The sequence below is a fragment of the Drosophila takahashii genome, chromosome 2L (genome assembly GCF_030179915.1).
Source record: "Drosophila takahashii strain IR98-3 E-12201 chromosome 2L, DtakHiC1v2, whole genome shotgun sequence".
NCBI lineage: Eukaryota > Metazoa > Arthropoda > Insecta > Diptera > Drosophilidae > Drosophila > Drosophila takahashii.
This window is the reverse complement of record NC_091678.1, coordinates 19604186-19629772: the sequence shown is the minus strand read 5'-3', so window position 1 is coordinate 19629772 and position 25587 is coordinate 19604186. Positions and strand designations below refer to the sequence as shown.

Here is a 25587-nt window from a genome sequence, read left to right as displayed (position 1 = left end):
AAAAGGCGGAGAGCACAAAGATACACCCTCGCACACACATAATATCATCCGTGCAAGCTTCCGGCATTTTTGCTGCATTGCGTTTCATATTAAATGTGATTACTCCTCGCCCAATGCCCAGAAGATTGGCATGACCCAGGGACAGGAAGTCCGCCATCCAATGAACCGTTAAGCAAACGCATTGTGGGAGGGGGGGAGTGGCAGGCGGAAGGAGCCACCATCCGCTCCTCAAACTCACCCCCACAATAACCGCCAATTCATTTGAGTGCCGTTGTCGAATTGGCAACATTTGCCGGCCTTCCCGTTTTTGGTCCTGCGGGATGTCGGTCAAAAAGGGTTATGGTTTACCTTACACAGATATTCAGCTACAATTGCGGGTGGAATAATAGTGGTTGTAATAATAGATCTAATATTTTCAAAAATTATAATCCCAGTTTAGTCTTTTTGAAATCTTAAGAACGTAAAATAACAATATTATTAGAACTGATATTTAATTAAGAACTGTTGTCATAAACAATTTTTTAAAAGATTACTTTTAAGATTGAAAAAAATTCAAGGTAATAATGCATCGTGAAGTTAAAAGGCAGTGTCGGATTTAATATTTTGTTTTGTTTTTATGTTGGATACTTTCTGAATACTAAAATTCCTCTCTTTTTACTCCAGTGGATAAAAACATTTTAAATATAAATTATTTCTTTTTAAAGGGGAATTGTTGTATTAACTTGACCTCTCTTGTACACATGTGCGTGAGTGGTGGAGCACAGCCAAAACAATCATAAAAATGCCTTAACCCAGCGGCTGCCGAGCCATCAACATTTGATTGAAAAAGTCTCCGACCCCAAAAGGCGAAGGAAGGGACGGAGAATCGTCATCAGTTGGAGATTTGATTGCATTTGCTCGGGCCCACTCCTCCAGAGAAAAGGATATCATATTCGCACGACTCTCCCCCGAGGCACTCAGATTTTACGACACTAAATTTAGTACTGCATATTAAAAACGATAATAAATGCTTCTGCATGTGAAAGATTTTTCCCTTTTTTTTATCTGGTGAATTATTAAATTATTTGTGAATTATGAATATGTAACCAGGTCAGGGCGTGTCGAAGGGCATTTAAGGTAGTGAGTACGGAACTTTATTGCAAAATTAATGTTCATTAGGCAATTGCCGTTGGGTAGTGAAATTTTATTTAAGGTGGATGGGCTCAATAAATTTTGAATTGTGTTTAGGGAATGAGAAAAAACTTTTTTTATGATCAGACAAAATAAGTCTAACCCAAATCATCTGAGAAATTATATAAAGCAAAGCAGCTTATGATTGGGAAAAAAAGGAATGTAAAATATCAAACTTAAATGCTTTTAAGCTCTATATTTTAAGCTCATTGGATTGTTTACGTTTTGGCAATCGAGTATGAAACACAAACTAAGATTGGCTCAGTAACTGACCTCATTCAATCCCCCTATCTCAATCTATTTATTTGCACCTCGCTTGCACCAGTTTCTGTGTGAGAAACACATTGTGTTTTGCACACGCGATGCAGTCGAAACAAATTGGTTTCATTAACTTTTACTATAGCATTTTGGCCCGCTTGATGGCAATAAATTGTTATCTACTCCACATGATGTTCCCTGTTGCTGCTGTGATGCTCCTGCCACCTTTGGAAGCCCTGCTAGCTAGTAGCTACTTCAGGCTAAAGGCCAATACATATTCATTTTGTTGCAAAATTTTCGCACATATGCAATTGTCCTGCGGAGTGAGTGAGACAGGGCCAACGAGCGAGTGAGTGAGGAGCAGAGTGTAACGGTTCGAAAATTGTGTGGGGAATCAGTTTTACAAAATTGAATTTATTTCGCTTGCGTTGCAGCATCCCCAGCCGAAGGGGACCTGCACTGAAAGAAACAGTACACGGTAATATCAGATAGGATTTTTAACAAAGAAATTATCTGGGCATTTACTTTTACATTTTTATATTACAGATTTTGTATTGGGTTTACACGAAGTGATATATAACGATTGTATTAGATTATAATTACGATCTATCAGAAATATTTTCGAAGAACTTTCCTTAAAAGGTATTCGAAAAACTTTATGACATTTACATTTTTTTGCGTCAACCATTACAGTTTTTTGATTACAGTGTAAACTTTACACCAAGTGGTATAAGGATGATAAAAGATCAAGATTACGATCGATCAGTAATATTTTCGAACAACTTTCCTCGACAGGCATTCGAAAAACTCGAAGATTGTGTGAGAAATTGATCAAAGAAATGCTAACTCTTGAAAGATTAAAATGCTAGTAAGTTTTTCTTTAGGAGCTTTAGGAATATTTTTTCGATGACCACTTTCCACAGTTTCCGTTCAGTGTATGCTAGAGGGAGGATCCCCTCGATGAGTTTGTTGGTGTGCGGTGCTATAAGTATCAATAAGTCCGATGGCAACATCAGCTGGCGTGTAACTAAGAAGGATAAGTGCTCTGCTCCATTCTGTTCCACACTAGTTACCCATACCCATGCCATCGAAATTTTCATTATTATTTTTACGGGGCCTCTATCTATGCATCCATCTATCTCGCCATCTCTTTTCCGTCCCGTGACTCCCAAACAATTGTTTAGTGGCGTTGGAATTTATAGCGATGTTTGTGCGCCACCAATGGGGCAATAAATTGAAACGTGTTCCCCGGGACCGAGGCCATCGCATAATGTGGTAAATAATTGTGAAAATTAGAAAGTCCTAAAATTCGAAGCTGTTGAAAACTATCGACTAATTGGTATAGCTATTATTTTGTAGAAGAGAAGGTTGGATATTGTTTAAAAAGCTCAGCCACATAAAATATTTTTAAAAATCACTAGGTTTTATCTTTTTTTTAATTGAACACCAGAATAATAACTTTGTTTTATTTTTATTCAGCATAAAATCGAAATATTTAACTATACAGATTGAAATAGTATAGATTGTTTCTCATCTCTACTACTAAACAAAAATAATACAATTTTCAAAGAGATCAAAAGAGAATTTATACAAACTAAGTGACCGTAGAAAAATAACTTCCCCCACAAGCAACATATGAACCGCAAGGATACCGAGGAGTTACGAACACACAAAGTCTATAAACAATTGCGAAAGTTGTTCCAGGCCGCAGCCACGAAAATACTGGCAACATGAAAGGAGACACAGAAAGCTTTTAATGCCCAAAGAGTAGTAAATATGAGGGAGGATATGAGGAGTAAGCAGAAGAAGGAGGAGCACAAAAGCCACAGACAGGAAGTGAACTCACAACGAGTATGTGTTCCTGGCAATGAATTGCAAATTTCATAGAAATTGTTTTCAAGCGCTTAACATGGCGTATGCGTAACGCATTCTCAGCCTGAGCGTTCTACATCCTTTCTTTCCCTAACTCCATCTTTTAACCTTCGAATGTCGTTTTAGCGATGCCATTCTGATTTCATTAAGTCGATAACAACAGAGAAACAAGAATGGAACAACGACGAATGCAGACGTCAACTGAACGACGTCACTTTTATTGGTTTGTTTATTTGTAGCGCAAATTTTTATGATTTTTCCTCACTTGTACGTAGCTGCTAAACTGATTTCCATGGGGAAATCATAAGGATACGCTTGGCAAGTTCCTTATTCAGTTGCTATTTGCTGTTTTTTTGCCTTTGATTTGGATCCCTGCTCTTTGAGTTGCCTGATTTGCTTCAGTTTAGTGAGCTTCTTTATCGCAATTTAAGGCTGTGTCGATTGATGAACATTTTTGTTTCCATGAAAATGGGGAGTATGTATGTTGAGTTCACAGTTTAATCAGAGTGGAAGTTTATTTTTATCTCACACAAACACTTATTATGTTTTTTCTGTGACTAGATCTAGAAATTTACGAGTTTAGTCTATTATGGATCTTTATAACAGATTAAAACTTTCTAAGAATATAACGCGATTTTAATTATATAACCATATTTTAGATAAGTAAGAACTAAAAACGGGTAAAACGCCTACTAATTCTACAATCCTAATCCTTCATCCACAATTATTTTTCCCATTTCGAAAATCCGACACTATAAATCCCAAAGCTCGACCCTCGAAATGCGAAATCAACCTTAATTAGCTTCGGAAATTGCAGGGCGGAAACGCAGGCAAGTGCCTAAGTAAAATGGACTTTTAAATCAACCGCACAGGACTTTGATCCCTCATTCCTGATGCCGGATAATTGCAACTTAGCCACGCCCAGTTGGTTAGGCAGAGCGCCCAACTCAACCTAGCCAAACACCATTAAGGAACAGATGCCGGAGGTAGACGGCTCTCCCAAATGAAATGTAAAGAAAATGTTATTTATGGCCAATTTCACGAATGTCTGATGCTGTTCCTTCTGCGGAAAGTGCAGCTCCTCCTGTTGCTCATATCCATGCCCATGTCTCCTGGCAGCTGCAGTGGATAGCTCTTGGCCAGCGAAGGAGCGAGGGCTTCTCCCCTTCGGATCACCTCGAAGGACTCGCTCAGAATGCGTGCGTGTTTGAAGCCTCCGCATCGACGAGGAATGCAATCTGTAATGCAAAAGGCGAATCAAACGTATTTTGCTGAACCAGCGCCAGCACCAGTGTTGCCGGTTTAGCTTTTTTCCCAGCCAAATTGGATCATTTGTAATCTATAATATCGAACAAATTATCATCTAATTAGTGGAAAATTACAAATTATAATTTTATTATTAAAAGCTTTTATTACCTAATAATTTTAAACATTTAAATAAATTAAATCCAGTTCCAAAAGTTGTTTTTGAAAATGTCGAAAGGGATATTTTATATATATCAAAAGCAATTAAGTTCGGAATATTTTGATAAATCCTAAATTCATTTTATATCAACATTCACAGCCATCTCTAGCACTTACGTCGTTAATAGACACTTGCACACGGATAAAAAAATCTTGAATATATTAATATCAATATAAATATATTTAATATATAAATATTAACAAAATGTTAACCTTATAACAAGGTATTTTAGCACCGAGATTCTAACAACGCTGATAAAAATATTGCAATAGATAATTATAAAAGTTTTCAAAAAATTGTATTTTGGACTGATCACATAAAATATGAATGATATAGATGTCTAATGATCCAGCGAAAAAATTAAGGTTTTCGTCTGAAATATGGGTAACATGAGAGGTCAAAAACGATTACAAAATTATTTATTATTTTTTCTCAGTGCACACATATGAACGCACATATGCACTCACTGCCTGTGGGTTGCTACACCGCCCCTCATTTCTCCGATTCCCTCGCTGTCTGCCGGATTCTCTTGGTGCTTGGGAATCGAATGCAGGTTAAATGAAAATGTTATTTCATTTGGCCGCCACTTAGAGTGTCGGAAATTGAAATTTATATCCGTGTTTCTGGCCAGGATGCGAAGGACGACCCAACTGGGAAGAAAAAGCGGAAGAGAAGTAGCCCATTGAGGAGCGAATTCATTCGATTGTGGTTTATTGCCCCGATTGCTCAGCTGCTACCAAACTCAGACTCAGGCAGCCAATCCGCCTCTTTGCCTTTGCAAATTTACAATTGTGGCCACACGCCATGTTTTTGGGGCTCCAACTTCTCGTATTTTGAGGGTAATGCTCTGTGACATTTTTAGACGATACATTAATAACGAATTTATTCCTCAACTTTGTTTTAATTTATTACACTTTCAGTATCGCCTCAGCTGTGACTAGCTGTGACTCGTTTCCAATGGCATTTCAGTAAGCACAGTGCTTAGATTTTAGAAATAAAATATTACAAATTATTGACTTCAAATTAAGGTTCCTTTGGTTTTGTTGTCGTTATTTGTTTTTTAATTTATAAACATGGAATATTCCAATTCCAACTTACAAAATCATTATCAAATTAAGAACAACATTTGTTAAAACATTGGCCTAAAAAAACATTACATAAGTTGCTTTAAAGTCTAAAAATTAATTTATTTAAAATAAGAATTATTATTATAATATTAAAATCCTTATCTGTATTTTTTAATGTAATATTGACTGTAATATGTATTTAATTATTTTTGGTAACTCTTTGGCTACGTTTTGATTCAAGTATATGTACTTCTTGTTATCTGCCCCAGCTTGCTATTTGCCAGCTTTGTCTAGATTTATTGTTATTTTCGAATTATTTGCATTATGTAAACACAATGGCCTGTTTCACCCTTTTGGGAGAGGTCTCCGATTTGAACGGCCCTCCTGGATATATATATTCCATTTTGTGACTAGAGCCTGTACGATTTAATTAACTTTCAGCAGATGTGCCTCATATCAATTGAATTGCACTGCTGTTGTGCTTCTCGGTAGATTGTTTTAGTTCAGTTGTGGGGGGAATTTCATTGTCACATGCTGGTCAAATGTTCGTTCATTTAGTTATATTTACATGGGCAGTGCTACGAGATTACCCTTAATTGCATTTCGGACCTAAGACAACAAATAAAATGCGAGCACATGTTTAAGGATTGCGCATAAGGGTTACAAATAAATGTAGAGTTTTGAAGTATTTGTATTTATTTCATTTTAATTATAAACGATTTATTTTAGAAATTGCACGTTTTTATACCCTTAGAAATTTATGATATTACTTATAATATATTTTTGTTGAAAATACTTGGTTCTCTCTCTAAACATTTTTTGAGCTGTTTCAGATATTTATAGTTTTGAAATTTTTAGCCCTTTCATTTAGCTTTGTAAACTTTTTGCTAAATCTTATTTACAGTTTATTAGAAAAAAAATCAAACAAATTCTGCACTTTGATTGAGATTTCATCATTAGCATTGAAACTTGTTCAATTTAAATTCTAGCCAAACTGCATTTTTTTATTTTTCAGCTTCTCTTGGATAGTCGAGCTGCTGCTGATGTCAAAACAAATGTGCACTATCATTTGGGCCCCCCAAAAGTCCATAAACACGTGCCACTTTGGAGACATCTCCTCTGCCATTTTAGACCGGCTATATGCAGTACTCCTCAGTTCTCCCCTTCTTTGAGCCACTGCTTTTATGCCCACGTGCCAAGCGACGTGTTGCAAATTATTTCGACATCTGATTTTAAGCGGAAAGCAAGAGATAGAGAACCCAAACGGGACGAGGGAAAGCTGGACAAGAGATTTTCTTGTTCACTCTCTGTGGGTCTAAGCGCAAAATTACTGGCTAAAGAGGACAACAGCCGAGAAGGCCAAGCGGACATGGACAGGACTCCACTCGCCATTCGCCTGTCTCCATCCTCGGTTCCACTATAGCCGGGCTTTTCGGGGGCCACTTATGGCCTTTCTGTGTAAACTTTTGAGTGCATTTTTCGTTGCAGTCCAAACAAAAGACCGGAGAGCAGCGTTGGACTGGGGATTCCCGGCAAACGGGCACATTATGGAACGATAGTCCAGCTGCACTTAAAGAAATTGTCAACCTAAAGAATGCACTGCATACTTTTAACTTCGACGATACATAGCGGGGGATTTAAAGGGAATATTTTAATGATCAAGGCATCAAATAAAATATCAAATTGTCTAGAATAAGACTTACCTAATAGGTAATACCTATAACTTATTAAAAACTTCGACGAAGAAGGAATTATTATTATAATAAAAATAAATATATATTTTAGTATTTTTTTTTAGCTCTATGACCCGAATTTCTGGTCTTAGGAAATTATGTAATGAGTGAGAAATATGATCGATATGAAAAAATATGAAGTTAGAAATTATACTTTAAGCTAATATTTGTATTTCTGTCAGTGTCACCAAAAGTTTGAGTCTTCATGGCTGAGCCGGAGTCCATGGGGAAGGGGCATGGGAGTAGCGCCAAAAGAGGTGGAAGCTCCATCAGAAAGTGGTGCAGTTGGTGACATTTGCATGAACATAAAAAGCTCATGCACAGCAATTTGCGACTTTGCCAGTGACATTAAACGTGGCAGCAGTTCAGCAGCTCCAAGTTTCGGGTATCTGGAATGGGATGGGTTATTTTGGGGTGGAGCGATGCATAAATGCGAAGTGGTCAGGGGCTTATTTGGTATAAGACAGAGGCGGCAGCCAAAACACCCCTTGGTTAAAACAAAAAAAATTAGGACCTCATAAAAAAAAGAACAATTAAAACATTTTTTCAGATACAAATTATAAACGCAAAAAAAAATTAAAACAATTTTAAAACTAATTAAGAGTTAATTAAAATACATTATAGATTTGTACATAAAATGAATTAATATTTTTAGATATGTATTTTAAACTTTATATGTTTAAATGTACAATTTAAACCCACACTTGCATCAAAAACACTAAAAAAAATGTTAAATATTTTTGTATTGAGTTTGTGGTAGTAAAATACTTCACAAATTAAAAGATTTTTAAGCCCCCTTTATAAGGCGAAAATTTCTACGCATCTGCTAATGGAGACTCCCTCGCAACGCATACAAATAGACACACAGAGGTGGGGGCCTGAGGTTGGGCAGACAACACTTTGCACACTTCATTAGATCGCAAGTGAAAGATAATGGAAGGCGACCGAAACAATGCCCCGAAAAATGATGTGTTAACTGCAGCGTTAAAAATCTAAAAAAATAAGCAAAGGAGCGAGCGTTATAACCTTAAACAGCCCCGAGGCACAAATTCTGTAGAGCTGAGTGGAGAATGGATTTCTTGCCTTTTCGTGCCCTGGATTTTTTGCTGATGTTGCGTAAAATAAAATGTGCAATTTATACCGCCCCCGAAGTGTTGAATTTTAAATTTCCCTAAGAGTTCTAAGGCCGCCCTTCAACTTCAGCCCAACAATGGCCAGACATTGATTTCTTATCGTTCGCCTGCCTCGGAGCTCGGATACTACACACATCCTGCAAAGTCATTTTGATTTATTGGCAGTGATTTTCCAAGTTATTGAACAGATTAGATGGGCGTGTTTTAGTTTCCCTTGCAAAGTGCCAAACAATTTGTTTATGTTTTTTGGTAATGGACTTTGCTTCCTCTCGATCCTTCTTGTTCCCCGCCATTAAATGCAGGAAAATCCTGAGACGAAATTGAAAATTTTCAGCTCGTTTCTGGTAGAGCAGGTTTTCCAAATGAAATGACAATTGGCCAGACCAGACTGAACCGAGCCAAAGCCAAAGCAAAAAGGAAGACTGTATGGATTCCCCCAGCCCTAAGCTTATTAAAATTGTGCAGAGCAAGTCAAATTTCGTTGAAGGGATTTTCTCCAATTTGTTGCTGTCCGAGTGCAACGAAAAGCAGATTGAATATAATAAGTATGAAATAGCTATAAATATCATATTGCGAAAAATGGTCAGCAACAGGCAATGGGAAACTAGACTCCAGACTTCGGATGCAACCTGCAGCAACTGGTTCCGGAAAAGAAGTAAAAGAAAAATGGAACAAAGATGGGGTGAGTCACATCAACCTCAGGCTGATGATAATGTTGATAACAACCAATATTGCTGCAAAATGTTTGTAAAAGAAGCCGGCATTTAGTTACTTTACAAATGTAGATTATTTAAATTTACTGTTTGTAATTAACAGTAAATTTATAAACATTAAAAAAAACAAAACAGACTGTTTTAAAAAAAATAAAAAAATATTTAAAACTTCCCAAAGTTTAGCTTTTTGTGTGTTTGGCATAATGCCGACGTCTTGGACTTCTTGAAGTCTAAGCCGGCATGACCTCGAGTTTGCTAAAAACTTCTCTATAACTTTATTTTTACATATTATCTATTCTAATGCTGAATTCATTTTTTTTAGCTAATGCAGAATTTAACTATACAAAAAAAAGAGGGTATCTACAAAAGGAATTGGTTTTCATTCACTTTTAGCCAAGCTTTCCCAATATATAATTGAATTTAAAGCCAACGCAAACATCTCTAGAGAAATAAGAAGAAGGATGCAACTGTTCATACCCTCTCCTCATCTAAAATATAATAGAAAAATTGTATGCCCGCTATGCGGTGGCAGAAAAAAAGAAGATAAAAGAAATTCAATCAGAATTTGCTGCTGCAGCTGACCACAGAAGAAAGCTGAGAAAAGTGAGATGAAGATGTGGCAAAAATGGAAAAAGCAAATCCGCTTAAGATATTCTATAAATCATGAACCACAACATATACGATTCCCTGGCCCCAAAAATTGCCCCGATGTCGGCATTTGTAATTATGTGGCAAATTGGCGGCTTGACAATGCAACTGAATGCAAAATATTTGAACAATGAACTGCAAAAACCCGCTGAGAAGCCGGAAATTGAAAATGTTCTATGACCCACGCCCCCTCATAAAACCAACCCTTTAATGGAAGTTTTCATTGGGAAATGCATTATTCGAAATGTAGTGTAGTGGTCACATTGTTGTCAGATCGATCTAATGGCACATTCCCTAATTATGCGTAATCAAAGTCATTTGGCAAATATATGGAGCAAGTTAGATGGATACAGGGGATGTCAAAATATTGTCATTTTCATTTTGAAATGAAAAAATACCGACCACAAATATTTATTCATTAAAATTTTTAATGGTGTTACACTTAAATTAATTGGAATATTTTTAGGATTATTCCTTATTACAGAGCAATATATTTTATCAGATAATTATATTATGTATGTACAATAATTTCATTTCATTTATTAAAGCAGTGAGCGAATTTAAATATTTGGTACACCATGCTAATTGACAAACTCATTGAGTTACTTTTTTTTTGCGGCGCAATTGAAACAAGTTTCGCTACACCGACAATATATTTTCTACTCAACAAAATAAATGCTCAAAAAGCTTTGAGATGTGAGAATTTAATTTAGCATGAAGAAGTTCTATAATGTGACAAAGTTGCTCGAGGGCTTGCCGACTATTTAAACTAAGATGTAGACGAAGATATTTATAGATCTTTTTAAATGGCCATTTTGTAACTGCAATACACACACTCCTTTCTCTTCGCAGAAAGGATTTGTTGCTCCCCAGACGGCTGCTCTTATCGCAGAATTTTCCTCTTAGACCAAAATTGCCATGGTAGCAGACAAAAGGAAGAGATTCAATGAGTCGATTGCTCAAATAACATGCAACAAAATAAGCAATCAGTGCTCACAAAAAAGGAACAATCTTTAAGTAAAGCTACAAAGGAGGAGACAACAATAGGAAAAGGATTAATCGAGCTGCTTAAGGTCTTTGAACTCTCGATAATCACCCACATTGATAGAGAATGGACGAAATATGTGGGAAAAAAGTACTGTTATTAACGCTTACAAACATTTAATTAAATGAGTGAGGGTAATTTTTGAAAATATACAAGAACCTCTATTTTTAATAATTATAGAATAATAAGTCACGTAGCAGGGTTATTTAATATTTATAAATCACAAACAACTGAAGTTGAAAAAAAATAAAAAAAATATTTATAATTCAAATTCAATAATAGTTTTAAGATCTGATATAATTATTTATTTTAATATAATAAAACGTACTTTGAAAATCTACTCGAAAAATTGTTTGCCTTACACCTAAAACACAGGCCGACAAAATGTGACATGGGTCGGTGTCCAGGCCTACCACCATTTTATTACGATAAATGAGGCTTTTCTAAGCAAAAGTTGCCACTACGCCCATAGTCCATCAGATCTGGTATTTGCGGTATCTTTAATTTAAGAAAATCACAAATTTTCTTCGGTTTTTGGGATATATCTTCAAGAGTGGTCAACCAATTTGGGTAATCTTTTCGGAATTAAATAGTTACATGTCTCTTTTATACAGTCGTTTTGGAAAATTCAATCTAACTCAACCACAAGAGGAGGTGGGCGCATTCAAAATTTTAAAGTCACAGCAAAGTTTAAAAATCTTCATTTGTGAACAGCGTTTAAAAATTAAATAAAAATATTTTCATCTACAATGCATTTTTGACCCAAAGATACCTTATGTCCTCAATTTTTAAGCCACTCATCAGGTTTTTGTGAATTGTTTTGGAATTTTTAAAATTGTTTTTCTTACTTCCTTCACAGTGACGATTCACAAACAGTGCCCAAACCTGTCACAATTCTAAATAACATATTTCTAAACGATCTAAGTAGTTTTGCTTTGAATATAAGCACATGAGCGTAGGCTACTAATCTTTGGGGGCTAAAATGCCTGAAGTGTAATCCCCCTCCAGCTTTTAACTTACGCCCATGTATAAATATTTTTAGAGCAAGGGTTACTTGTGCTCAAAAATAGTTACGCGTTACGTAAAATAGTGACAGGCTTGGGCACTGTTTGTGAATCGTCACTGTGAAGGAAGAAAGAAAAACAATTTTTAAAATTCCAAAACAGTTCACCAAAACCTGATGAGTGTCCTAAACAGCAAGGACATAAGGTGTCTTTGGATCAAAAATGCATTGTAGAAGAAAATATTTTTATTTAATTCTTAAACGCTGTTCACAAATGAAGATTTTTAAACTTTGCTGTGACTTTAAAATTTTGAATGCGCCCACCTCCTCTTGTGGTTGACTTAGATTGAATTTTCCAAAACGACCGTATAAAAGAGACATGTAACTATTTAATTCCGAAAAGATTACCAAAATGTGTTGACCACTCTTGAAGATATATCCCAAAAGCCGAAGAAAATTTGTGATTTTCTTAAATTAAGGATACCGCAAATACCAGAGCTGATGGACTATAGGCGTAGTGGCAACTTATGCTTAGAAAAGCTTCATTTATCGAAATAAAATGGTGGCAGGCCTGGACACCGACCCATGCCACATTTTGTCGGCCTGTGAAATCATTCTACCTATCACCTTGCCAATAATAGTTCAATAACCCAAATCAGAAAACTATGTCACTATGCAATTTAATTCCATTATCCGCACTAAATTCAATTGATGGAAAAATCCCATAGTTCAACCGCAGTCAATTCACACAACCTACAACAATAAATGAACCCATAACGGCAGTAAGAAAAAATACATTTAACCGCCTACGAATCTGCTGATCAAAACAAAATAGTTTTATTTTCAGCGACCCCAATGCGTGGATCTCTAGATTGACATAACGTACGAATAACTCGTTCCGAGTTTCACTCAACTAATGCCCGTTTTTGAGTAAATGAGCAGAGCTTTTCTAGCTAATCTCACTCGAAAACAAGTTGCAAATGGGAAGAGTGCGGAAAACCAACCCAAAACTAATTTCAGTTGTTTAGCGTCTGCCAAACTGATCAAACCGACAGTGTTTTTGATAATTTTTACAATATAAAGTTTATAGAATTTTAAAATTCTAGCAATAATGATGAAACAAGTGATTGGTGTTCTCCTTATCGCCTTGTGCGTTATGCACACTGGTAAGTACCTTCAAATTTAAGATGACATTTCTGCTAGAAAGTAACATAAATAAACGAATTTAAATAAACTATGTCAAACAAAAACCAGTTTTGAGTGAAAACTTGGAAAATAGTGACATTAAAAATAAACTGTTAAGAAAAGAATAAATTTAGAGGGTGTTTAAAAGGGGAAAACTGAAAAAGATCATAGTAATAAATACAAAAGTTAAGTTTCATACAATTCGATTGCTCAAGAAATGTTTATACATTTTTTCATTCAAATAATTCAGTCATCACGTCCACCATAAAAGTATTTGAAACGCGCCCACAATAATTTCAAATACCAAAGCATTGTATGGCATCCGAAAATAATAAGAAATATAAAAAACCGATATATTCACGTTGTTTTCCATACGTTTTTTTTAAACGAATATAGGGATGACTTCATAGCCGCCAAATGACAGGGGTCTGGAGAAGTGTATGGGCTGAGAGTTATTGTTTATTTGGCTGAGGGCGTTACATAAGGCTAACGAGAGTGAGATCGAGAGGGAAATGGAGATCTCAAACTGGTTACAAGCTAAGCAAATTCAAATCGGCGACCTTGACCAAGACCATTGGAGTGAATTAATAAATATTAATTGAATTTAATTAATTTCTCTACTTCAGCCTCGGCCATCAAGTGCTATCAATGCAAATCCCTGACGGATCCCAACTGCGCCAAGGATAAGATCGATTCCGCCTCCAACATCCGTGCCGTGGACTGTGATACCGTGCCGAAACCGAACACCATGGAGCAACTGCAGGCAGTGACCAGGTGCAACAAGGTGGTCACCAGCGGTGAGTGAAATCCCACGAAGATCCCGTCCGGCATACTGATTCAAATATTAGAGGCTCACGCACCTTGAACGCAATGAACACTTTAATAAGACGTGATGTCACCCGAACAAAGCGGTCGAGATCGGGAAGGGGGTACCAGTTCCAATTAACATATGGCAAACAAAACACAAACTGAGAAATCGTATGCAAAGCAGATACAGTGCGTTTCTCAGTCGTAAGACGATAGAGTTAAAAAGCTCGGCGAACAATTGAAAAGTAGAAAGAGACATCCATGCTTCGAAAATAATTAATTTGTGGAATTGAATAAATACTAAGATCAGAAATTACCTATACAAAATTTTATATAATCAAATATGAATATTGAGAGGGTAATAAACTCATAAAAATATTGGCAATCGATAACAATAAAGTACAACTTAAAAATTGAAAAAAATTAAAGCCATTTAATAAGGACTTCTAAAATATAATTAAATTTGTTTTGCCAATTTTAAATTGCCTACATTATACGAAGCATTTTTAATGAATAGTTCCTTAAGCTTATTAAAAGTAAATAAATAAAGTAGTTAATTATAGGGGAACTTTTACAGCTAAAAGGCTGCAATTATGACTAATACAGATAGTTGTGTGTGTAAAAGATGTAATATTTATGTGTTTGTATTTGCTCAACTGGAGTCGGTTTTGTCCATTTCTATTATCGGCTTCTTTAAAGTGCAACAAAATGTTTAATCTTAATTAATAAGCCACATGCATAATAATGACTAAAACTATTAGTTTTACTAGTAATAAAATAGTCTTACTTATTGCCAACCAAAAATAACTAGTTTAAACTATTAGTTATAACTCTTGCTTGATTTGCATGGACTTAATATTTATAATTCTGTTTATATAGAATTTCAGTTCATCATTTGTAAACTATTTATCTGTATCAGATACACATGAGGATTGAAATTTAATTACCATGTCTATTTAACATTATTTATAGAAATGGACCAACATTTTTAATCAACGAGTGTATATAATGTCGAGAATCTTGTCTTTAGATTTAACGATTTTAATAATAGTTTTATAAATTGAAATATATATTCCACAGACCGTGCTGGAACGATTGTATCTCGGGACTGCCACTTTGAGTCCATCGGGCAGAAGGAGAATGAGTGCACGGTGACCCACAGTCGCCAGGTGGAGAGCTGCTACACCTGCAAAGGTGACTTGTGCAATGCCTCCGGAGCGGGACGCTTTTTGGCTGTCAGTGCAACTGCTCTCCTGGCGATCTTCGCCCTTCACATGAGCTTGTGAGCCGATTCCATACCCAATCGAGGAATTTAAAAAGTAAATGTGGATAACGTACCTGTACAAAAAAAAATGTAAATTGTTAATTAAAATCTTGAATAAAATAAATTAAAGTTAAAAAGCATGTATTTTAATAAAATTTTCGGAGGTATTGGTTGTTCTTTAACAAAATGTTGCAAATATTTTTTAAGGATTGTGATACTTTATTTAGAAATTATTCCCACTGTTTTTCGCTTTATTAATTCAAATATTTTTACTTTTTTTTTAATTTCATAAACTTAAAAAAGGATTTCCTTATAATTTCCTAAAAACAAAAATGTAAAATGTAAAAAAAAATGTTAATGACCAGAATTTAGAATTTATACTTTCAACATTGGTATTTTCATAAAGATTTAATTTGCACAACTTTGCTAGGAAGAATTTTAATTTTGATCAAGTAGGGAGATATTATTATACCTGCAATACTCCAAGAGCTCCAGACGCAACTGATTAAAGTTAAGGATGTTGCCATGAAGACGCTCCGAATCCATGGGTCCATACTCACAGTCAAAAAAATCATCCATTGATAAAATTAAAAGTTTAGGTGATACAAGAACAAATGAAATACGCCGGACAAAAAAAAACAAGATGGCGACAACGGGACTGGCAGACTTTGCAATTGGAAGATGGAAACAAAATGTATGCTCAAAACAAAACGCCACAAACAGTTCTTAACAATCAAACACTCGTTGCATCTTTGCCTTAAGAAATCGTTATGATTCTTTAAGTCTTAAATAACACAATTAACAAATTAAAATATCCCGGACCACTCTCACAAAACGAACAAAACGAAAGGAAGAGAGAATTAGAGATGGGAGAAATCGTCAATGAACAAGGTTCTTATCGATTTTGCAGCCCTGCCTTACATTTGATGCGAAATTATCAAGTATCGAGGGTATTCCATAAAATGTTGACGTTGCATCGTCACGGTAAGTCACAGCAACTTTGTAATATACTGGTACGCATTTATTTTTTTAAATGAAAATAAGGAGGCCATTTTTAATTTTCTTAGCTTACTAAAACATACCTTGAAACGGTTAAGAAAAATTAAATATTTACCTTTTTTGAAGTGTTAAAAAATTGTACAGCTTAATGAAGCTGTGTTAATAATATGGGTTGATCTCTCAAACGCTGAAATTTTCTGTACAATTTTGAACAGTTAATTAATTTGATAGTAATTATACCCTAATCTAAAAGTGATTCAATTTACTATCATAATTAATGGTTATTTTATACCTTTTTAAATCGTACCTTAGAAACAAATTATTTAAACTAGAGTTAAAAAGATTTAGAAGAATTATTTATAGAATTAGAAGAATTATAAATAAAATTCGTTTGGTTCCCTTTGCATAATAATCACAAATGAGAGAAATCACGATAGAATTGGAAAAAAGTGTTTAGCAGCACTGGAAAATCGGAAGCTTTAATCGGTCCTATCGATACATTTTCTAATTCTCTGCCATTCTTCGGAATTTGTATTTGTAATTTCGGCATGTAGTTTTTCTTATAGTTTTCAGCTAATTGCTTTTCCAGATAAACAACCGCAAGTTCGTGGGTCGTAGACGCCGCGCAGTAAGTTCTAATATCAGACTTGGAAAAGGACGCGAGTTCCAAGTCAAGTCGATACATCAATACATTTTCCCCATCTCTGCCTATTTTGTTAAAGCAGGAAGAAAAAACTATAAGGATGTCGATTAGATTGTTTATATTACCTAAATTTCGTAAGTGAAAATGTATCGAGAAATTCCTGTAAATACTAGTGAAAACTTTAGATGTAACCATACTTTAATTTAATGTTAAAAAAACATAATTTTATAAATTCTTGAAGCACTGCAACGTTGAATCATACATACTTAACCACTAAACCGTAAACCATTTTTAATAAAGGTAACCACGCTTTAATTTAAAATTCAAATAAAAAATCTGATTGGTGTATAAATCGTTTATTTCAATTACAAAAATGTTCTAATTTTCTTTGCATTACAATAAAAACTTGTAAGCCTGCTGGCGACTAAAACTAGTGTTTCTTTGTAAAAACATTACAAAATACAAGTAGAAAGTAGTGGAGATTACGATATTGAGCTTACGAGATGGGGGAATGTCATGTGCGTAAGATACATTTTGGACGGAAAACGTTTTCCAGGCTTAAGTTTAGTTTCGAGTGGTTTACAGAAAGGCACTTTAGTACACATTGCTCATTTTAAGCAAGACTGTTCGTAAATCATAAAAAGGGATTTTGTAGTATTAACTGATATATAGAGAATATAGATCACAGAAAACTAATTTTGGGTTACTTGATGTTTAGCAGAACAAATTGAATTGGTGACTATTGATAGAGGATTATGCAAGTAAATCATAAATAATATGGAATACTTGTTCAGTTTGGAAACATTTTTAGGATTTTAAAGTCTCATACAATTTAAGGGGATCTAAAGAAGCTAATAGATGTTAAAATATAAAGTTTTATGTTTTCTATACGCTTGTTTATAACGAATCTTGGCCCAAAAGTAGGGTTTTAAATTTAGTAAATCCTTTCCTATTATTCCCGTACAGTCTTGCGCCAAAGGAAGCGTGGAAATGGCTACGAACGGAGGACTCCCATCCAACTATTGCCGCAGGAGATGCGCCACCAGGACGGAAATGAGGGTGCCCGAAAGGACGCCCAGCCAGCCGAGCCGATGGACACCGGCCGAATTGCAGCCATCCTTGCTGTTGCACGTGCAGAACTCCATGAAGATGTTGTAGCTGCCGGTGCGCATCAAGCAGAAGCGTTCGTCGCCCTCTATTCCCGGCTCGCCCATGTAGGCGCAGCTGCGGAAGTAGCGCCACTCCCCGTGGACCTTCTGCCGGATCTTGCGGCACATCGTCGGCCGCACGCCCTTCAGATGCTCCAGCTCCGGCGCCTGCTGGCAGTCCGTGATGGCCAAAGTGCTGTTGTCGAAGGGATCCCCGCATTTCGGATCGTTATCGCTGCGACAATCCCAGCATTTGATCGCCTGGCCTGCGAAAAATTCATTCACACATTTGAGCATGTTCTTTGGGCTGCGCAGGCGCAGTTGTGGGCGCCTTTGGCGCACAGTTTACTCACCCACTTGCAGCAGACAGCAGAGCACCACCACGGAAAGGACACATTTCTCCACCGTTTTCATCGTGTTATTTGTTATTTGTGCTTTTCGTTGCGTTTCAATTGATTGAATTTTTGGGCGTGTAAATAGTGGTGTGACCGTGCCGTGACGCGTCAAAAATATCGTACAAATTGTTAATATCCGAGACACAAACCGGGGAAACGAAATTGGATTAAGAAAACAGGGTGGCAATATTGTTCAAAGAAACCATTGAAAGCCGTTGCTAAAAATTCATTTTTAAATTTTAAAAAAATTCACCTATTTTACTTGAAAGTCCCCAAGGCTAATAAATTTGAGAAATGTTTTTCAATTTTGATCACTACAATCAATATAATTTCATCAACAAACATAGTTCGAATGATAAAACATTGAAAATATAATATTCATTGTGATGTATTTAATGTAATGGACTAAAACAAAAGTCAGACGATAAAGCCTGCCAATTATTAGATTAAGTTTATTTTAGAACATATCTCAATAAAACAAGAAATGTACTTCTATAAATTGGAGTAGAGGTCACAAATGATTTAAATAGTAGAAAGAAAATAGAATTGACCATATTTTAATCTTAACATTTATAGTAGGATTGAATAAATAGTACTAAAAAAATTAATATTTTTAAAATTATAACATTTTTTTATTTTCAAATATAAAGCCTAGTACTCAGTACGACGAAAACTGCTAGCTAAGCATAGGAGTAAGCGAGAGGCAAATAGGTAGCTAAAGCCTTTAGCCGGGGACTTTTTTCACCGCGGTACTCAGTTGAGCTAAGGAAATGGTAAGGAAATACCAAAAAAATACCAGATTTAGCGGATGAATTCCGATGAACGCCTTTAGCCGCGGCCCAAAGAATAAAAAATTTGATCTTTGGCTGTGTTTGTGCAGAAGCGGTGTGCCAATAACGAATTATAAATAAAAGGAAAACCCCAAAATCCAATGGAAAACTGTCTGTGGGAGAGTCGGCAATACATATCGCCATGCCAACAGCAAATTTAAGGCTTGCAACCCAGGTCGGCTCAACATTTTGTAAAATTTTAAAATTGGCGCCAGTTGATGTTTGCTGTTTGTCAATTGATTGAGAGTAAGACCATGCTACATGCATTGCGGATGAACCCCGAAAACATCGGTCACACTAAAGTAATAAGATTTTTCGACTAGTGAAACTCTTAGCCGAACTAAGTACTAGGCTTAAAGCCTAGTACTCAGTACGACGAAAACTGCTAGCTAAACATAGGAGTAAGCGAGAGGCAAATAGGTAGCTAAAGCCCTTAGCCGGGGACTTTTCCCCCCTCGGTACTCAGTTGAGCTAAGGAAATAGTAAGGAAATACCAAATAAATACTAGATTTAGCGGATGAATTCCGATGAACGCCTTTAGCCGCCGACCAAAGAATAAAAAATTTGATCTTTGGCTGTGTTTGTGCAGAAGCGGTGTGCCAATAACAATTTACAAATGGAAGGAAAACCACAAAAACCAATGGAAAACTGCCTGTAGGAGTTGCTGCAATACATATCGCCATTCCAACAGCGAATTTAAAGCTTGCGACCCAGGTCGGCTCAACGTTTTGTAATATTTTAAAATTGGCGCCAGCTAATTTGTTTGCTGAGAGTAAGACCATGCTACATGTATTGCGGGTGAACTCCGAAAACTTCGGTCACACCAGAAGATTAATATTTTTCGACTAGTAAAACTCTTAGCCGAACTGAGTACTAGGCTTTAAGAAAAAAGGGTTGTCACCAACAACGAATTGGTCACGGCAGGCATTTGCTAGCTACCCCGCAAACGGTCACACCAGGCCTCGCGTTTATTTCAATTTGTTGTTTTCCTGGTTTAATCGCATTTTATTTAAGTTAAACGAAGCGCACAATTGCAGTTTTAAGTCAAACATGAACGTCTTGATCCGCTGCTCCTTCCTGCTGCTCACGCTGGCCATTTGCGGTGGGTAATAGCGCCGCAGTCGTAAAAATTCCAATGAGCCACCTTTTAATCTCGGCTTTTTGGGTGTGGCTTAGGCAAGTGTTTTTAGATAATTGGAATTAATCATTGAAATATTTCAGGCAGCTGGGCCATCCGGTGCTACCAGTGCTCCTCGGACCAGGATCGCAAAGGACACGACAGCTGCGGCGCCTACAAGCGATTCAATCGAACGGAGCACATCGCCATCGAGTGCAACAGCGACGAGAGCCACATGCCAGGTTCCTTCTGCATGAAGGTGGTGCAGCAGGGACCCCGAGGATTTATCTGTGAGTTTTGGGGGGATCCTTAGTGGAGCGCCCAGATGATCTCTTAACTATGATCATAGCAAACCCAGTATCCATATAAAATATGGTTGTACATTTCTTTCTACTGGAAAATCATGGGTTTTATCTTTCCAACTGAGCAATGTAGTAAAGTTATGTAGTTTTCAATGATGGGTCAACAGTAATCTTTGAGTTTAGCGCATTGTTTCTTCAGGTTTTTTAATGCTTAATAATAAAAAAAGGTGGGAATGCATGAATAGACTTCTAGTAATATAACTGATCGTAAGACTATATTTGTAAATTATTTGAAACTAAAATTTATAACTTTGTTTTGGAACATTTACTTTAGGATTTTGTGTTAAATTATTTAATTTATTCAGAATTACGGTTTTATTTTTATAAAAATCTAAAGACTACATAAGAAAAAGCATCTATTTTTTGTTTGTACTTGTAGCGTTAGAAAAACTTAAACCAAAATTAAATTAAAATTAAAAATAAAAAAAAAACATCTAACAGTCCTTATATAGTCTTTGGATAAGGGTTAACCTTTTCTATTATTATTCTTATCATCTGGAAGTAGCTTCCTTCAATGCAATATATCAATAAATTATTCCCTTTTTTCCCCAGGGGACGGTCGTTGGCGTCAGGTCATCCGACGATGTGCATCCGTTTCCGATACCGGGGTTACTGGTGTCTGCAATTGGGGCGTCTACGAGAACGGCGTTTACTGGGAAGAATGCTACTGCTCCAGCGATAGCTGCAATGGCTCCAGTCTGATGCAAATGCACGGATCCTTGCAGCTGCTGTTGGGGTTCCTGCTGATTGGCGCTGCCTCCAGGATTCTGAGAAGTTAATAGGACAACCAGGTTTACTCTCCCCACCAAAAAAAAAAGACAAAAAGTGCCTTTTCACTGCTCTCTTTAATTCTGCGAATGACTTTTGATAACAGACACAGATTCCGTCCACTTTTTCATGTCTTGTATTAAGTCAAAAAGTTGTTCACGCTTTTAAACGTTAAGATACATAGTGCAAAATGGCTGCAGGTTAAAATGTAGACCACAGAAACAAGTTAAAATATTATAAAAGCAATAAGTAATCTTTGTTTTAAAGTCCATTTTACTATTTTGTTGCTAAGACAACTAATTTTTGTCTTCTTTATAAATATTAAATCCACTTGTTTGATTTTTAATGAATCAGAATAAGAGAATAACATTTTAAATCTAAGCATTTCATTACGGGTGGTACAGAAATCTCTTCCAACCAAATTAAAACCAAAAGTCATAAATTGTTGTCCCAGAATAATTTAAAATCAACCCAAGTGCCTGAGTAAAATATGACACAAGCATTTAAATTGTTTCAGTTGTATTTATAATCATCCGTCCTGAAAGAACTCTGAGACTATGACTGACTTTAAAACAGTTTGAGGCTTTGAGACTACAAAAATTATATTATAAAGCCATATTTTCCAAAAGGTTATTTATTTGCTTTTATACTACCAAGTACATTGAACTTTCATATCGAAATGCAATTATGCACAAACAATCTCGAGTTAAACACGTATAATAAAAATATACATATGTTTAGTATATATGAAAACATTTATTTATCATCTTGATTCAAGGAGCAGCCAATTTGCGTTTCAATCAGAGTTTTCAGACCATTTTCTGACCAACCAGCCTTTGGATCTTTGGCCACTGCTGTGTAAACGGTGGTGGAGCCATCCTCAAATGTTTTCATGGCATAAAAGGACCTTCCCTCCTCCAACCAAATTCGCATCTCATCCATTGAGGTTGCAGCCGATGAGGCAGACTTCGAATCATTACCAAAATGTTGACCATACTAAAATATAGTCAACGTTTACGTAATAGTTGCTACAGATCTGCATCTCTAAACTTACCCATTGCCGATATAAATCCACGGGCTGGTTCTTTTGGGTCCACCGTAGCACTTTCAGATAGAACATCATAAACTTGTGGACATTCTCCTTGATCCTGATCGACGAAGCCTGATTAAACTTGGCCAGCTCTTCGAGGGTGTTTCGGCATATCTCGCGATCCTTCGGCCTTCCGAGGTTCTGACAAATGGCCAATGCAATGCGACGCAAAGACTCGAACTCCTCGTCTAGCAGCTCCTGCCTCATCATGGAAAATTTTGTAGATTTGTAACAACTTAGAAAAGAATTTCCAAATCAGAGTGAAAAATACTGGCAGTGTTTGTAGTTTTAAAAAAACAAAACACTTTCTTAATTTGTATAACATTTATTTTTGTTGTTTTTGATCTTGTCATATTGTTTCCTTTACAATACTTTAATTTAACTTTAACTTACTTTATAAATGTTTTATATTTCTTGTTTAGTTATACATTTTTTTGTTTTGAATACTTTTCATAATACGTATTGCCCAACTGTATGAAGAAGAATTGCGCTTCTGTTAACATTCTCAGCTTAAAATACGCTAAAATTTCAATTTATTATATCAGTATATGTATCATCTTGTACACTAAAATCGACTCTTTGCTATTCTTAGATGTTTATTCATATAGATTATATGACAATGAAAATCATGTAAGTTTAACTACAAAGCAAATAATAATTGTTCTATGAATGAGTGCAGAGATAAGAAGGGAAAATACAATTTATTTCGCTATGTGCATGAGAGATAAATTAGATTTGTTAATGCCAAGTCCCTAGGGGTTCCAATGGGCTCTATGAGACCCATCAGACCATCTGGCCGTCTACATTTCTTCTATACAACATCCTCTTTCGATCCGAACGAAGTGAGAAAAATTTGCTCAATGTTGATCCTTTTTGTGGTTTAAAAAACAATGGAGATCATGGATGATGGGATAATGGATGGGTGTATGGTTAAAAAGCCGAAAGTAAAACATTATAACATACACATGAAGATTGCGTTTATGCGGCAGGAAAGTTGAAGATGATCGGATGCTTTTCAAGAAAAAAGTAAAAGTTAAAAAAAAACGTGAAATAAATTGTAAAGCAATATGTTTTTTAAATGCTAGCAATAAATAAGTACTTTAAAAGTTTGTTTACTTTTGAGAAACTATTTAATTAAAATTTGATTTCATTTATAATTAATTTATCATGTTTTCACAAATTTAGAAAATAGTAAAATTAGTTGGTGGGATATTTACTAATCCTCGTTTGATTTGAAATATTTCATGATTGGAAATGATTTTAAAACTACTCAACTCAATTTCTTCCGCATAAACGCTTTTAATATTTAAACAACTTTGACAGACACATACACACAAACATTATTTAAGACTATATTAAACATTAAGCTGTTTATTTTTTGCTAACTGTTTGTTGTTGCTCTAAGACTGTGTAAACAAAATCACAAGTTAAGCAGACCGGGGGATGAGAATCCTTCAGACTACAATGGGTGTACGGCCATCCAGGGTTTTGCTATCCGTCAGATTCGATGAAAGCGAACAGGATGTGTTGTTCTCATCCTCGAGGAGCTGCAGATGATGCGGCGGATTGTGCAGTTGCACCTGCTCGGTGATCGTAATGGCATCGCTGCAGGACATCACTGGTGACTCCAAGTTCTGGGGCATCAGGAGCAGACCACTGGGATGAGCCGGAGACGGGGTGTGGATCGCGTAGAGGGAACTGCTGGCCGTGGAACTGCCGTCGCTGGAAAACGGCAGCATTAGCTCCACCTCCACCGGTGGCGTTGGACTGTTCACCTGGGTAACCATCGTCTCCTCCTCGCTGCTGGTCAGCTCATTCAACTGGGCGACCGTTTGATGGATCCTCACGTGCTCCGCGTCATCCAGATCGTTGAGTTGGTAATACAGGTTCAAACTATCATCCAAAATGGGCGCAAAGAGGCGGCGAAACTGGGCGATCAAGGCCGCCTCCTCTGATCCTGGCCGCTGCTCTCCCTTCAGGGTAATCATCTCCTCCGAGTCCGATTGGTGGAAATTAAATTCAATGGCATCCTCCACCAGGGTGGTGGTGCCCTGCCTCCCATCGTCTTCTATTGAGCAATCTTTAACACTTCGTTGACCTCGTCAGACTTTGCCCTTGGGCGATTTTAATTTCGTTGGCGTACTAAGGGGAAATCATAAAAGTTGTATTTGTTTTAAGTGTGGTTATAAAATTATTTTAATTCGAAAAAAAGAACATTTTTTTTATTTAAAAAAAAACACACGTTGCGGTCAAATCGATATGCTCATGTTAAATTTCTGGTATTGCATACGCGTATCGTTCTTATCGAAATCTCTTTTTCGGAGATTCTCTGGCTTCGAAAAAGAGTGGAAGACGCATTCGAAATTCGAACTGGCATATGGTTTACATTACATGCATATCGAATTGAGCTGCCCGCATATCAACTCAAAATTATACCACATAACATCAAATCGATCCTCGTTTCATATGAAGTTTTTTTTGGGGTAGATAACTAAAAACTGTTAGCTTAGAAACAAAAAATGGAAATGGTTCACGTCTAATAGAAAGGAACCATAGCCTTTTAGCTAAGCATCGTCACGAAAAATAATATACTGTTATAAAAGATTGATCAATAATAAAAGTTATTAAGTATTTCGTATCGCTGACCTGGTCTCATCCTTCCCAGTTTGCGTCTGCGCCGTAGAAACCGTGTTCTTGCTGTAGGGCGCTTGAAACGAGGTTGATGTTATGGTAAAATATCCGCCCGGCTTTGGCTTTAGATGCCTGTTGTTCATCTGCATGTGCACAGTCTTCATGAACTCAATTTGGTGGGCCAACTTTTGGACTTGTTCCTATCAAAAGAATGTTACTTCGCTAATTCTTTAATTTTTAT

The 25587-nt window shown here is 36.2% G+C and overlaps 6 protein-coding genes across 6 annotated transcripts in view; 2 read left to right on the top strand and 4 right to left on the bottom strand.

Annotated features, from left to right (window-relative positions):
- The first annotated feature begins 13114 nt into the window (after window positions 1–13114).
- Window positions 13115–15500, top strand: atilla. Its single transcript, XM_017156639.3, has 3 exons — window positions 13115–13273; window positions 13919–14089; window positions 15180–15500. The coding sequence occupies exons 1-3, from the start codon at window positions 13219–13221 to the stop codon at window positions 15383–15385; spliced, it is 432 nt and encodes a 143-aa protein (XP_017012128.2). The 5' UTR covers window positions 13115–13218; the 3' UTR covers window positions 15386–15500.
- A 1845-nt stretch (window positions 15501–17345) lies between these two features.
- crok (crooked) lies at window positions 17346–18667 on the bottom strand. The gene is made up of 2 exons (XM_017156579.3): window positions 18507–18667; window positions 17346–18419 (listed from the first exon to the last, which is right to left on the bottom strand). Exons 1-2 carry the CDS (start codon window positions 18565–18567, stop codon window positions 18025–18027), a joined length of 456 nt encoding a protein of 151 aa, XP_017012068.1. The 5' UTR covers window positions 18568–18667; the 3' UTR covers window positions 17346–18024.
- Window positions 18668–20315: 1648 nt separating this feature from the next.
- On the top strand, window positions 20316–22378 carry LOC108067559 (UPAR/Ly6 domain-containing protein crok). Its single transcript, XM_017156638.3, has 3 exons — window positions 20316–20480; window positions 20600–20785; window positions 21410–22378. The coding sequence occupies exons 1-3, from the start codon at window positions 20429–20431 to the stop codon at window positions 21634–21636; spliced, it is 465 nt and encodes a 154-aa protein (XP_017012127.1). The 5' UTR covers window positions 20316–20428; the 3' UTR covers window positions 21637–22378.
- LOC108067558 (uncharacterized) lies at window positions 22362–23000 on the bottom strand. The gene is made up of 2 exons (XM_017156637.3): window positions 22680–23000; window positions 22362–22621 (listed from the first exon to the last, which is right to left on the bottom strand). The coding sequence occupies exons 1-2, from the start codon at window positions 22923–22925 to the stop codon at window positions 22382–22384; spliced, it is 486 nt and encodes a 161-aa protein (XP_017012126.2). The 5' UTR covers window positions 22926–23000; the 3' UTR covers window positions 22362–22381.
- A 53-nt stretch (window positions 23001–23053) lies between these two features.
- LOC138912007 (probable G-protein coupled receptor CG31760) lies at window positions 23054–24703 on the bottom strand. The gene has a single exon (XM_070211727.1). The coding sequence runs from the start codon at window positions 24701–24703 to the stop codon at window positions 24170–24172; it is 534 nt and encodes a 177-aa protein (XP_070067828.1). The 3' UTR covers window positions 23054–24169.
- Window positions 24704–24719: 16 nt separating this feature from the next.
- LOC108067550 (probable G-protein coupled receptor CG31760) overlaps window positions 24720–25587 on the bottom strand; it is a 30273-nt gene continuing 29405 nt past the window's right edge. Inside the window, exons 13-14 of the mRNA XM_044395127.2 lie at window positions 25362–25546; window positions 24720–24857 (exon numbers count right to left, since the gene is read on the bottom strand). Of these exons, the coding sequence (XP_044251062.2) occupies window positions 24818–24857; window positions 25362–25546 (225 nt within the window). The 3' untranslated portion in view covers window positions 24720–24817. The remainder of the gene's footprint in view (window positions 24858–25361; window positions 25547–25587) is intronic.

Coding starts and splice junctions, on each gene's coding strand:
- LOC108067558 (XM_017156637.3), bottom strand. CDS start 22,925: ATGATGAGGCAGGAGCTGCTAGACGAGGAGTTCGAGTCTTTGCGTCGC. Junction 22,622..22,679: donor TGGATTTATATCGGCAATGG/GTAAGTTTAGAG, acceptor ACTATATTTTAG/TATGGTCAACATTTTGGTAA.
- atilla (XM_017156639.3), top strand. CDS start 13,219: ATGATGAAACAAGTGATTGGTGTTCTCCTTATCGCCTTGTGCGTTATG. Junction 13,274..13,918: donor CTTGTGCGTTATGCACACTG/GTAAGTACCTTC, acceptor TCTCTACTTCAG/CCTCGGCCATCAAGTGCTAT. Junction 14,090..15,179: donor CAACAAGGTGGTCACCAGCG/GTGAGTGAAATC, acceptor TATATTCCACAG/ACCGTGCTGGAACGATTGTA.
- LOC138912007 (XM_070211727.1), bottom strand. CDS start 24,703: ATGATTACCCTGAAGGGAGAGCAGCGGCCAGGATCAGAGGAGGCGGCC.
- crok (XM_017156579.3), bottom strand. CDS start 18,567: ATGAAAACGGTGGAGAAATGTGTCCTTTCCGTGGTGGTGCTCTGCTGT. Junction 18,420..18,506: donor CTGCTGTCTGCTGCAAGTGG/GTGAGTAAACTG, acceptor AATTTTTCGCAG/GCCAGGCGATCAAATGCTGG.
- LOC108067559 (XM_017156638.3), top strand. CDS start 20,429: ATGAACGTCTTGATCCGCTGCTCCTTCCTGCTGCTCACGCTGGCCATT. Junction 20,481..20,599: donor GCTCACGCTGGCCATTTGCG/GTGGGTAATAGC, acceptor GAAATATTTCAG/GCAGCTGGGCCATCCGGTGC. Junction 20,786..21,409: donor GGGACCCCGAGGATTTATCT/GTGAGTTTTGGG, acceptor TTTTTTCCCCAG/GGGACGGTCGTTGGCGTCAG.